The sequence below is a fragment of the Botryllus schlosseri genome, chromosome 5 (assembly GCF_051294905.1).
Source record: "Botryllus schlosseri isolate E-star chromosome 5, Bs_hap1, whole genome shotgun sequence".
Classification (NCBI taxonomy): domain Eukaryota; kingdom Metazoa; phylum Chordata; class Ascidiacea; order Stolidobranchia; family Styelidae; genus Botryllus; species Botryllus schlosseri.
In genome coordinates this window covers 6,788,640-6,802,264 of record NC_137240.1, presented here as the reverse complement: position 1 = coordinate 6,802,264, position 13,625 = coordinate 6,788,640, and the positions used below count along the sequence as shown (strand labels likewise).

The window sequence follows — 13,625 nt, the reverse complement described above, 5'->3', positions numbered from 1 at the left end:
TAGTATGCTTGATTATTTTGCTTGATTTGGCTATTGTATCATCGGTCCCCACCCTACGAATTTTATACATGAATCGAAAAAGATTCCACTCAAGGAAAGAACTGAAAAAAATAATAGGTGCCATTATATAGCCTGATACAAGCCCTACACTTCACAATAAAAATGATTGCTGGTTTGTTCTTGTTGAAGGTTACAAAGAGAAATGTATATGTCGATCAAAATTTACTTTACACCCCCCAAAACCAAAAACATCTGTGAGAGACTCCATAGCTCCCGCACGTCGAATTTTTTTGCATGTAAGGAAAGATTTTGCCAGCATGCAATGGTAGACAAGTTCACGGAGTGTAATCATGGAATTATCATGGAGAATTTTCAAAGTATTTTCGGTCCCAGTGATCCATCGGTACCACATCTTTCCTACAAATAGAAAATCAATGGCCGCCTCAAAGCAAAAGCAGCGATAATATCCTCAAATTCAAGTTTTTGAACGTAGTCTCTTTCTATAGACAGAATGGATGGATTCATGATAGAACTAAATATATAAGACTTAATCAGTTTGAGCTTTGAGAAGCTCCTCACACAGCTCGCAGTTGAAACACCAATGTTCAGATAAAGTTTCAGACACGAGCATAAATACGGTGTCGAATCAAGTAGCTTTGCATTAAACAACCACTGTAAAGCATCAAACGTTGTTGCACTACGATCAAACGTGGTTTCACTGCTCCGCACCAGCCTCTTAACCCTGTTAAAATCTCAAGTTGAACAACTTCATATGATTATAACTTAATTTGTGTTCGTCCTAGAGCAGTGGTTCGCAACTTTTTTTTAGACACGCCCCCCTTTAGGATAGTGAAAAATTCCGCGCCCTCGTATCGTCATATTACAAGATCCAACCGGGATGCTAGCAACCCTAACAGATTGTTTGATGGCATGGAAGGTTATGACTGTTGATGAGAGAATTCAAAAATAAGAAACTGGGTCTATATATAGAGAAACACGCGTGAATTGCAGGTAAATCGCGCATAGCGCGAAAAAAAATTCATTTGACCGATTCTTCGCGCCCCCTTAAGATGCTTTCTCGCCCCCCCTCCAACGGGGGCGCGCCCCCCAGGTTGAGAACCCCTGTCCTAGAGGCCTCATATTGGTTTGTACGAAAAGCTAGCAATCTTCTGCTTTATATGATCCCTAATTCGAGGTATAAGGCATGACAATTTTCGCAGCTAACTCCAAAAAGTCCACCTCGTCGTCATAAGTGCTTCTAAAAGCGCTGGTGAATAAATTGTGACTTTCGCTTTGCAGCAGCGCGTGGGAATTCAAAAATCCAAATATATCATTTAAGTGGTGAATGCCGGTAAACCTAGTTTCAGCTTCAAGTTTAAATCTGTCCTATGCTTGAAACATGCATCGTCTAAATTCTTCAACAACACTGAGGCCAGCATCTTCTGTTTGTTCGGAGAGTTTCGGAGTGATTCCATCGCCATGCCATGCCATCGGAATCAGCGCGACAATAGCTTTCGATTGAGACCTGTTTGATTAAATTTTAGCTGACGGGACGCCAGCTATAGGACTACCAAGCACTCTTCTTTTAGCCGGCTGTCTACACGCCGCGCGAGATAGTGTAATGGTGAAGCGTCCGGCTTCTTGATCGGTAGGTTGTGGGCCCGATCCCCGGCCGGGTCAGACCGAAGACTCGAAAACTGGTATCCGCGGTTATCCCGCTAGACGCCCAGCAATCACGGAGGAGAAAAAAAACGGGGTGCAGACTAGATGACCTTACTATAAAGTCCTTATCGCATCTCCGTCTTCAAACCATCACGATGATGCAGGCATCTCTCTCACTGTGCAGCCTCATTTTGCCGCCCCCTTGGAGCCTGCCGCCCCTGGCGCAGAGCCAGAACCGCCAGGTGGCTGCTACGCCACTGGTCTGCTTTCAAATACATCTGTCAAAAAATGAAGTCTTTGGCCTGGAGAATGCCGTCTAAAGAAAAATCAGGGAGAGGCGCCCGGCCGAGACCCTTCTCCCACTTGATTTTCGAGACCTCGACCGTCGCAATTGTGGGAAACATTGAGCCTAGGGGTCAAAAAACGGATGGATGGATATAACTCCCTAAACTCCTCAATCTTCCAAGCCTTTGCTCCTGACAAGCGCTCGTCAGTAATGCTCTTGAAACCTCTGATCCTCCACGAAGTTGCATGCCTCATTGAAGTTGACAGCCCAACACCCTCTGACCTGAAAACCTTCCTTTTCGCGTGCGTCGTTGTCCCAGTCCTCACCTGGACTGGCTCGAAGACGTTCGACCAAGCGCTGGAGCTCCTGATTAGACTGTCAATATCCTGAAGCTTCGTGACGGTGGTGCCCAGATCTGTGATCATGCGACCGAGAACGATCAGTTGGACCCACCACTGCAGCGAAGGTGCACATGCCGGACTTTTCTCGTCCATAACATCAAGGAGTTTGGTACGGTGTCCAGTCACACAAGACGCCATCTTCTTCATTAACAATCAATTGGCGTTAACAGACTGGGGCACACACTTTCCATCTCATGGATCAAGTTCTGTTGCCGTCTGAGTTAGCCAATCAGTCTCGTCCCGTGTGGACGAAGTGATTGTGACAGAGGTGGCCGTATTTGATTTCGCTGTTCCCTTAGCCTCACTCAAGCAGCCTGCCCGTCTTCTCTACGCGCCGCACTGTGAAACTTACAGGAGTACAAAGATGGAGGGGGCGGGAAGGAAAGGTCAGCAGAAACGTGGAGTGGGAGTAGTTTTAGCGTTTCGGCGACCCCCTCCCTAACACACAGGTTGTTTTTTGTGTGTTTTTATGAGTTTCCTGCTTGTTTACATCGCTCTAACTCATTTCACTGAGAAGCTTGAAAAATAATCATCGAAAAAAATCTTATTTTTGGATGTTTTCAAATCTTATTTTTGGAGAATCTCCAAAAATAAAACCCAATATCCAAAAATAAACAGGCCTGCCAATCAGTGAAGAATTCATTGGTTTTACGGCTGTAGAGCGTACTACTACCTTACTCGCCACCGATAATAGCATGGACAAAGAGAACAAACAACACCCAGCATGTAACCAAATATTCGTCAGGGGGGTCACAGAATGCCAATGGTTGCCATATTAACCTGATCAGATTTAGCTATATGCCCGACGCAACGCAAGCTACGACCTTTTGATATGTTACTATTCCCCATGACAGTTTCATAGATTGTTGCGTCCGTAGGATTACCAAGTTACCGTTCCGAGTCGCAAGTCTTTCTCTGATTTTAACGTTTGACCCTACTCAACTCGACTCATTTTTATTCAATCACCCAGCAGCCAATCTGAAATTGAGTAATTTAACGAGAAGGTCGCACCAAACCAAATCACAATTTTCAGTGACGAATCATCAACGGGTTATGTTTTATCATCATAAACTAGAAATGTGACGTAATAGCTGATCTTCTACTGCATGGTATAGCTTTTAAAAGTGATACGATAGTGTAGTTTGTTGAGATTTCAGTGATTTTTACAGTAGTTTTAGGGTGAACTTTAAGTTCTTATATCTAAAAAAGACATGGCCCTTGAGTATCTTATTGAATATACTACTTCAAATTCCAAAATACCATCGCGGGCCACACAAAATGTTCTCGCGGGCCGCGTGGAAAGGAAAGGACGTAGTTTATTTTTGTCCTTGATGTTTTTGCGGCATATACACCGACTCATGATACACATACACACGATCTGCGCATATGCATACCATGAGTGCATGATGTGCATATGCCGCTGGACAAGGATAATGCGTGTTTGAGACCTCTGGCCTAGGGCCTAGGCGAAGTAAAGAATCATCATCATCATCATCATCATTGGTTTATTAGCAATTTTATCAGTTCAATACACCACAAAAAATGCGATACAAGAAGATGCATGTACACTGAATGAAAAGTAAAGCAGAGAATATTAAAGGCAAGCGACAAAAGGAGGTGACATATGGCGGAAGGCGAGATCGATATGTTAGGTCGTGGTGCGGTAATCCTGAAGGCTGACCAGAATTTGTGGTGATAGGCAGTGATGGCTTTACGATTGGGGGACCTGGGCGAAGCTGGAAGAAGTATGGTATCATCCTATTGATGGGTACACGGATCATCGCGGTTATTCGTCAAATGATAACGTTTGAAAAAAGCACGTAAACCAAGAAGGGGGGCCCCTTCGAAAAGCGTGGCGACCGCGGGGCGACCGCCACCCCAAAAGTTACCACTGGTGATAGGCTCTGAACGTTCATGTGATTCTGCCCAGCTGAGCCTATCGCCGTTACCGTCGCCGACGAAAAGATCAGACCAAATCTCCATGGCTTGTGGCTTTTTGTATCGTGACCAAGCCCCGCCATATAGTTCTCAATATTCTAAAGACGAATTGTAGGCTGGTTGGTAAATCCACCGCCATTGACATTAGAGGACATTAGGCTTATCTGGGCTCCTCCTCCGCTACAGCTGTTATTCAAGGCCTCTTTAAAAACGGACAAGCGGACCGGCGAAGGACGAACTAAAAGTTACTGAGCACTGAGCATTTTGAGCAAGAAGAAGCGTCGGAACTCGGAATAAAAGGGAAGACAGTCGGATATCGAAGAGAGAGAGAGAGAGAGAGATATGATATTCTTTCTCGCCTGCACCATCGAGATGCTTTGGCGACGGAGTTGCGATACGGCCCCATGAGGTCATCTAGTCTGCGCCCCCGTTTTTTTAATCCTCCATGCTATCCGTGATTGCTGAGCGCCTAGCAGGATAGCTGCGGATACCATTTTTCGAGTCTTTGGTATGACCCGGCCGGGGATCGACCCACAACCTACCGCTCGAGAAGCCGGACGCATAACCATTACACTATCTCGCTCGAAGACTGTTACATTGGTCACTATGCAGTAGTGGATGAGAGACCGTATTTGATCGTTTCGCATTCCTCCAATCTGTTCATTGAGCGGATACAAATATTGGAACCGCCGATTACGTACCTGTTCCTTGACTTCCTTTTCATTTCCTATGCAGTTTGCTGTTTATGCATGAACGAAATATTAAATCGCGACATCTGACGGTGTATGATAAACGGGGAGAGCTAGAGAGTCAATTTTTGGTCGAAACCCACTGACCAGGGTAGTGCGGAAGGAACAGGAAGGCGAAGTCGGTATTTACGGAATCAATGAGCGGGGTGGGCAATGTGCATTCCATACGAATACAAGTTTAGGATCTCATATTTCAGTTGTAAAAGCGTTGTGCTCAATCCTAGCAGAGTAGAAAATTTTCAGTGTTTCCAAATTAGAATAGAATTACAATTATAGTTTCACTTTTTTCGAAATTAGATTAAAATTTGAAGTATAGGCTACTGAATTCGCGAAACATTTGGTACAGTAATTGAATAGAGTTCAGTTTATATCAAATCATAGTTCATTATCATTTAAGCATGAGAATAGAAAATGTCTGAGTCGCCTACTTTGTACACCAACCTTGGCTCGCTTCATTTCATACCATACAGTTCTCCTGAAGCCCTGTACAATTTTTAGAACCAGAAATTAGATTAGAACTAAAATTAAAGCATTGAAACATTTACCAAATTAAATTATATTTATAATTAGAGCACAAACCAATTTTACAAATTAGATTACATAAGTAGATGAGGACTAAAATATCAATATTCTAGACTGGAAATAGTTGAATTGTTTTCAGCAATAAGTTACCTGTTATGCGTGACAGAAGGGTTTCTTGCATAGAATAATTCAGTAATTGAACGGAAAGTTACATGTGTCCACCAATTCCACTCTTGCCAATATTCAATGCAATAGATCGTAGCCAGGATAGAAAATTGAGAATGGTGATTGGAAAATTGATGGCAGCGAAATAGATTTACCATTAGCGTTTTGATAAAAATCTATTCATCATCATTCATCATTGGTTTATCAGCAATTTTTATCAGTTCAATACACCACAAAAATGCGATACAATGAAAAGATAGGAAGGTGTTGAAGCTACTTGGAGTAGTCTATGGAATCAGACACCCATCTTGGCCTAGGCGATGTAAAGAGGAGGCATGCACACTGAATGAAAAGTAGAAGAAGTATAGAAAAAAGCAAACAACAAAAATGGGGTGGTGTGTCATGGAAGGCGAGATCGATAGGTCAGGTCTTGGTCCGGTAATCTTGCGGATGGACTAGTATTTATTTCGTAGTAATTGCTTGTATTTCGACTTGAATGTGGACATGCTCGTCGACATCGGATGGCCGGCGGGATACTGTTCCACACGCCAGGTCCGGCATTTTGGTAGAACGATGATCTTTTCGGTCAATCATATGATATTCGGTCGACGTGGACACGCGTGTGTTGTACTTTTGCGCTTTTGATTCCGAGGTAAAGAAGTCATTGAAATATTGTGGCATAGTGAGCATGTATGATGTCACAATCAAAAAAGTCGAGAATTAGGAGGTGGCAAAAGCAGTTAGCGTCACCCTGGCTATGCCACTGATCGATGTACCAGATTTTCCCCCAGACGTCTTGTAAATCCAAATCCTCATACGGCTATATGTAGTCTAGGCCTAGTGATCAGTGAAAGCTGTGCGGGGTAGACATAATATAATATATATATTTTTTCTTCCCTATGGTTCAATGTGATTCACTGGCTATATTCACTGATACAATGTATTTTCCAACTCTGTATCATTCAACTGTTATGGCGGTGACAAGTAGTGAAACCTTAACACGTCATCCCGAGTATAATTGATTCTTTATTTTTACGAATTGTCTGTCTGTGTGTCTGATAGTTGCAAATATTTAAGTAGGCTACTCATTGGCAGTAATGAACTTACGAGAAGCTATTATTCTGATTGGTTCTCAAAGGTGATAGTAAGGCAAGTTTGTACCTGTCCAAATATAGCAGCCTATAAAAGAAATTCAAGGACTGAAAAATCGCAATACCAATGTTGAGCTATCTCCAAATCACATAAATAGTTAGCTATGTCTTGGAACTCCTATCACTGTCTGATTAATATTTTTGCGCTTACGATTTACTCATGATCATTGGTCATATCGTCATGAGCAAATAATTATCTTGAGTAATTACATGCTTGTATATTAGCCTACTTATCAGCAGATAGTAGTTACTGAAATATGTATTCTTTGCGGGCATGGTGCCTGCATCATATATCTATGCCAGGGATTTGTGATAGGTAGGACGATTTTTTTTACCTAAAAAACGGAAGATTTTGCCCTAAAAATCAAAATTTGTGACATTTTTTTACCTTGAAAATCTTAATTTTGATCAAGTTTGACCTAACGTATGTTAAAACGTAATGTTAGAATTGTACTACTTATCTTCATTTCTGGTTGGAACTGTCTGACCTTACGAAGTAGTTTGACCTGAAAAAAACTTTTTGGCCTAAAAAACTGACAATTTTCACATGAAAAAACTTGATTTTAACGAAATCTGGCCCTATGAAGAATTCCAGTAGTTGCATTACGCGTTATGGTAGAAATAATTGAAATTTATTGTAGTACAACGAAAGATACTTTCCTTCATTCTCGGGTAGAAAGTGTCTGTCCTGACTAAGTAGCTTGCCAAGAATGGAGAAAGACCGTGTAACAGCAGCAGTTGTTTTTGTTGACTGACAACACTGGTGACAAACCGTGGTGCTTCATTGTGGCAATGGTGTCTACTGTCTACATCACAATTTTTCATCATGCGCTTCTTGATATTAGAACCATGCAATGCCCACGCAGTCTTGCTTCAGTTGGGATATTGCGATACGTTGAGCATGACACCATGTCAACCTATTTGTTTCATTTGAATGTTTATGATTCACAATGAGCAGACAATGGGCCGTCTACAATAGTAGGCCTATAAAGTAGGCTACAAGCTATAAAATGTCAAATGATAAGTTCACCGACAGTGCAAAATCTACGATACAAACGAAACGCAGGTTGCAAAAAAGTTTCAACTTGTGAAAAATTTTAACATTTTTTGACCTAACGCTACAATTTTGACCTTTTTTTGACATGTAAAAAATGATCGCGCTAGTGATAGGATACCGTAAGGTGCCACACCATATTGTCTGTCTAAAATTGTACCAGATTTGATCAAGGTGTCTGCAAACTTCCCCACAACTTGACAGTTTTTATGTTGCGTTTTTGCATAGCCTGCATTGTTTACGGTTGCCAATTTCACTTATAAAACCGATGCGAATCCAAGGATCTCGTAATGAAGTACGTTCTACTTCACAAAATCTGAGATGTTGTTGGTATCCAAGCAAGGCTATTCCGAAAGTAGCTAGTTGGTATACAATCCTTTGTAAGTAATGCAAGGTATTTAATTTATACACAAATTTCATGATGTCTCTTATCGTCAGTTATGCAAATGATGCGGTGAGGTTTATTGTTGTTGAATCAGTCGGTTCATATTCCGGTTGCTTTATTTTGAAGCGCCATTAACAGTATACTTACGCCAGTTCTTTTTCATTTGTTAATTCTCCCCTGAACAAGGCTTCAGTTTTTGAGAAAGATTGCAGTGAAAAAAATTACCATACGGGTACCCTGTCGTATGCTAACTCTTCATGTCACAATATGCGATAGTAGTTTCATGATGGCCATCCGTATTTATAGTCTGCTGCTTTGAAATATCGTGATACTTGCGCAATCTACTTTTAACGATGTCTTTCGAACCAGACATAGCTTACGTATAGAGTAAAAAAGAAAATTCGTATAAGGTAAACATTCAACCACAACAACCGAATGTGAAGCTGCTTTGTCTTGGGATATATACCGATTTCATCAATACCCCTTTGTGGATTTACTATACTTGTCTGCTGAGAGGATATGAACCCGCTACCCGCTGCTGAGATATCCAGGAAAAATCCGCAAGATGATTTCGATTTGATTCAAAGAGTTGGAAGCGGGACATACGGAGATGTGTACAAGGTATGGAGAATGTACGAGTTTATTGCTGTTTTCAAAAATATAATATTTCCCTCATTGGAGGAGCGGTGGCATTTCTTCTATCCGATAAATCTTATTTCTCCGATCAGTTGGATAGTGTTCACGGGACATAGCGCATTGCATCATTTATTCAAATGCGTTGTGTTGATGAGTCTCATGGTCCTGGTGATTTCTCAGTTTGTAAAGTATAGTTGCTTGTTTTTCTACTCTGTGAGGCTGCATTTTAGGTTCCTGTAACAATAAAAACGAAACTTTACTTCTATTACTTTGGTTTGCCTAGATAGTTATTTGATGTTTGAACACTATTATGAGTGTATCTTTGTCTAAAAGCTCATTATTTTGATACAAACCGACATCAGCAGGCTTGACATTTGAATCATTCTATAAGATGTACCTTTATTAGTGTCAAGATTTTTATCTGATGGTTCAGGAATGTGACATTTGGGCCTGCGTATTTTGCTATGAAAAATAAAATACTCCCTGTTACGAGAAGTCATCGATTCATGATAATATGATTCTTTTCCCAACCAATACTATATTTCATGTAGAAAATAAGCTCCATCAATGGTTTCGACGGTATGCACAGAAGCAAAACATTGTGTGATGATGCTGTATTCTCAAAACAATGATTCATGTTTCTTGGTATAAGGTAATTAAATACCGTTAAATGTGCATACAATCACTATAATTACAGTTTTGAAGGCGGCCTGAACGAGATAGCTTTGTAAATATTTTCAAACACATTTTGGATTGTTTTTACCACAATAAGAAGTAAATTTTGAATTTGTCTTCCGACTAGCACTATCTCTATTGGGTTATGATATTTCGTAAACTGATGCCAGCTGCTGCCCCATGTAATTGCTTGAAAAATAGCCTGAAAATAATGAATGAATAAAAGGATTTGAAAATCTGCTTCAAAAAGCAGTATTGTCGTATTCTCGTAGCAGATGTAAAGTTCACACATTTTCTCCATTAATTTTTCATTCAATTTAGTACACGCTTCTTTTGCATTTTGACGTGTGGTTCATTTCATCATAGTGGTACCGGTATATTTTTGTACCTTACTAATTTAAAACAGAACTATCATTGAGCAGGAATTCCAAGTCACTATGGATCATTCTTATTTTGCTAAGATTTTGGATGCATTCAAACCTTATTTAGCATCCTCTTGCAAAGTAATAATTTTATTAATTTAGCTATAATTTTTAGTCTTGTGTTGGGATCGAACTATGAATTTTTAACTCAACACGTGTAAATTATGCTCATCTGATGGTCTCTATTATATTTCATGCAACTACAATACCTCCTGAGCTCATGCTCTTCACTTTACAGGCGAGGCACAATGCAACTGGCGAGCATGCTGCCATTAAAGTCATCAAACTGGAACCAGGTAATGACCATTGCATTCCTCCACACCAATTTCCAACAGAAACGTTACGATGTTGTAAACTTGTTGCGCAACTTTTCATTTTATCACCAGAAGTCTATATCTTACTTGTTAGTGACGCAATTCGTCACAGCGTCTCATTACTAGTGCCGGCTAGTCACAAAATGTGACTCGAGGTATCATATGTTGAAGCACATGGCAAAATTTCTAGTTGTAACATGACACATGTGATTCTGTGATATCACTTCCCTTTGTTCTATTATAGTGGGACAGCACCTTCAGCACAATCTTATCCAGAGTTGGTGATTCATTCATTCTGTACTGAGTAACGATCTTTGTTTCACTTGTACAAATAAGGATGTGAATACGGAACAAATTTGGCGGGTAACTAATTTATTGGTCACAATCCTACTTTGCATGTCATGTTCTACCCCAGGGTGGTTCAAGATACTCAAAACGTATTAAGTCACTGTCTTTTGTTTAATGTATAGTAGGGCAAAACATCAAGTGTAGTATAAAATCGATTGGTTACTGATACTCCTTATTAGGTCAATGTCTGCAGGAGTAAGTTGCTGTTTTTTTCATGAAGGAAGTTTGTGTACCATCTAAAAAACAGTGCATTGAGCTGAAGCGATCTACTCGCCCCGGTTAATCGAAGTTTCGGCTGACACTCGTCAGGGGTAATCGTCATCGTCAGCAACTAGTAAGAGAATTGGAAATAACTTTGTATATCAACAATTGTATCACCAAATATTGGTGGCGTCATATTTGGTGGTACAATTGTTGATACCGGTATACAATGTTCTTTCCAATTCTCTTGCTAGTTGCTGACGATTACCCCTACAGTGAGTCGGCCGAAAATATTCAGGTTCATTTCAATAAGAATATAGTCTTGAACTATATATTGAAGTTCAGTACCTCCGAGAAGTGATTTTATTCTAATTGTCGCTTCCCATCGCTTCATATCTGGGATAGTTCTGATATAGAAACCGTTCCGTTACCGAACATGTAGCACATTTAGAGCACAAGGTGTATTATCCAGGATAGTTGTTGTACACCAGGGGTGTCTAACATACGGCCTGCCAGTCGAATTAATCCCTCAAGACAGCAATCGTCTAGTATGTTCATAGGCCACATTATCACCACACGACAGCGGTATTATGGTTTCACGTCAGTCACCATTAGGAACCAAGTGGCTCGCATTAACATCCAATTCTACAAAGGCAAAATGCGCACACTGAGGTCAGAGGTTCGGGAAAAAATGGACCAAAAAGTAATTCTTAATAGAAGCGAAAACACCAAATCTAAACCGTTATACGGAGGTTACATGGAGAATAAAATAGTTACAAAATATAATTCAAATATTTGATGTCGCACTGCTGCAGTGCTGCATCCGTTTTGCCTCAAATGGTCCCTGCCCTCCATATAAACCTGAATCGCGATTTAATCCTGTTGAACGAAATTTCGCGTTTACAGTTGTATTCTTGTATTCCTCACAACGCATACCCAGGGCTAATGCCAGATTACCACTATAACAAAGGAAGCATAGAAATTTACAAACTTATATCGTTGCTAGCCACTGTTTCAGGGGTGTATAACTGTATTCAACCGGCCAATCATCCTAGTTTTGTCAATTCCATTGCTAGCGAATAAAGGTGTTGCTAGAATGGAGCCCCTTGACATTAGTAATATAATATCACGCATACAGGCTTGGTAATAAGGTATTCAAGTGAAATACAAGGGCATGGATTTTGAGGTGCGGTAACATTTTAGAATTATTTGACTAATCCGGCCCGCGGCACAAGTTGAGTTTGACACCCCCGTTCTACACTGACTAGCAACCAATCGCCTTTGCAACACTGACCTCTACACTTGTATTGCATAAAATCCGTTTGACAAGGATGTCAGGAAAGGGTGGGCTTTAACACGCATTAAAAGATAAAGCGCTTCGTTTCCTAGTTGAATATTTGCTCCATGTCCGGTAACAAATCTATGCGCTATAGCAATTTGTGAGTCATAAACGATTGGAAAGCTAGAGACCAAACTTCCGCGAGTATCAGCGTAAGTTACAGAGACTGGAAAAATCTCGATTTTTCTGTGAAGCGCTATGAGTGGTTGGAACTGTAAATAGTATTAATCCGGCTTGTTATACTGTTGAACTGTTATAAGAAGATACCGCTTACTCTTCTATATTTCCTTCCAATCGTCATCACAAGGAATCTTGTTATTGATTTGGAGTTTCATTGTTTGGGGATAGCAGATACTGTTATGCATCCTTGACCCGTTGCAGGCTAGTTCTCCTAACATAAAATCCTGGGAATTTGTTTTTACAATGGATCCTACAATTTGCTTTGTTATGCATCATTTAGCATGGCGGTATTATACACGTTCACTGAAATCCTTTTATAAGGGACTGCGATGCACTAGGCATGCCTCACCAGTAGTACCGTTTTAAAAATATGGAAATTTCTGAATGCATATTGACGGTTGCTTACGGGGCTAGTTTGTGATTTTGGTAGCTTGACTTGTCCTCTCGCTATCAGATTTTGAGACGGCCTGTTTTTGTACTGACCGTCCTGTCGCAAGCTATATTTTGATTGTTATTCATCTTGGTCAAATGCCTGACTCATGCCGCCTTTAACTAACCTACACACTTTGTCAATTCTACTTCTCCGGAATGTATTGTAACATTCACAGTCCATCACAATATCTTTCTGTGTTGTCTATTCTATACCACATAGGCCTACCACAAAACACAATTTTGTATCTAATGAATATAAACTGATACGATTGTTGATATACAATGTTCTTTCTAATTCTCTACTAGTTGCTGACGATTCCCCTTGACGAGTGTCAGCCAAAAATATTCGGGTTCATTTCAGTATGAATACAATATTACTATTCAATTGAATATAAACTATATATTTTTGCTTTAATGAGGTGCACAATGACGCTGGCCTTTTGTGACATTTGCAGTGTCTTGTTTATTGCTAGTCTACAGGTGTCAATGATGATTTACCATTCTATTTGGCAGAGATATAGGCTATCACTAATGTAATACTAGGTTACTGTATTTTAGTTATAGTTATAGTTTAGTTGTTTGTCACTGCTCTAAATGTTCCCAGGTACCAATACCATTATATATTATAATTGTTTTCTTGTGAATATATACATCTTGTATCATTTGTCCTGGTTCTAGGTAAGGTAAAACCTATTGCATAATTTTGTGTTTCTCACTCACAGTTATACCTTGTACTTCGTAAGAAGTGATGGACCAATTCTGCTC

At 40.2% G+C, this 13,625-nt stretch overlaps 2 protein-coding genes across 14 annotated transcripts in view; both read left to right on the top strand.

The window, feature by feature from the left end:
• LOC145439667 (cornifelin-like) overlaps positions 1–13,625 on the top strand; it is a 59,815-nt gene that overhangs the window by 9,962 nt on the left and 36,228 nt on the right. The gene's annotated exons all lie outside the window — the stretch shown is intronic.
• LOC145439646 (mitogen-activated protein kinase kinase kinase kinase 5-like) overlaps positions 8,658–13,625 on the top strand; it is a 33,471-nt gene continuing 28,503 nt past the window's right edge. For 8 of the 13 annotated variants that reach the window (XM_080317166.1, XM_080317164.1, XM_080317161.1 and 5 more), the window contains exons 1-2: positions 8,658–8,934; positions 10,285–10,342. In XM_080317166.1, coding sequence (XP_080173292.1) covers positions 8,833–8,934; positions 10,285–10,342 — 160 coding nt within the window. In that variant the 5' untranslated portion in view covers positions 8,658–8,832. The remainder of the gene's footprint in view (positions 8,935–10,284; positions 10,343–13,625) is intronic. The other 5 variants (XM_080317169.1, XM_080317163.1, XM_080317168.1 and 2 more) reach the window with 1 other exon arrangement.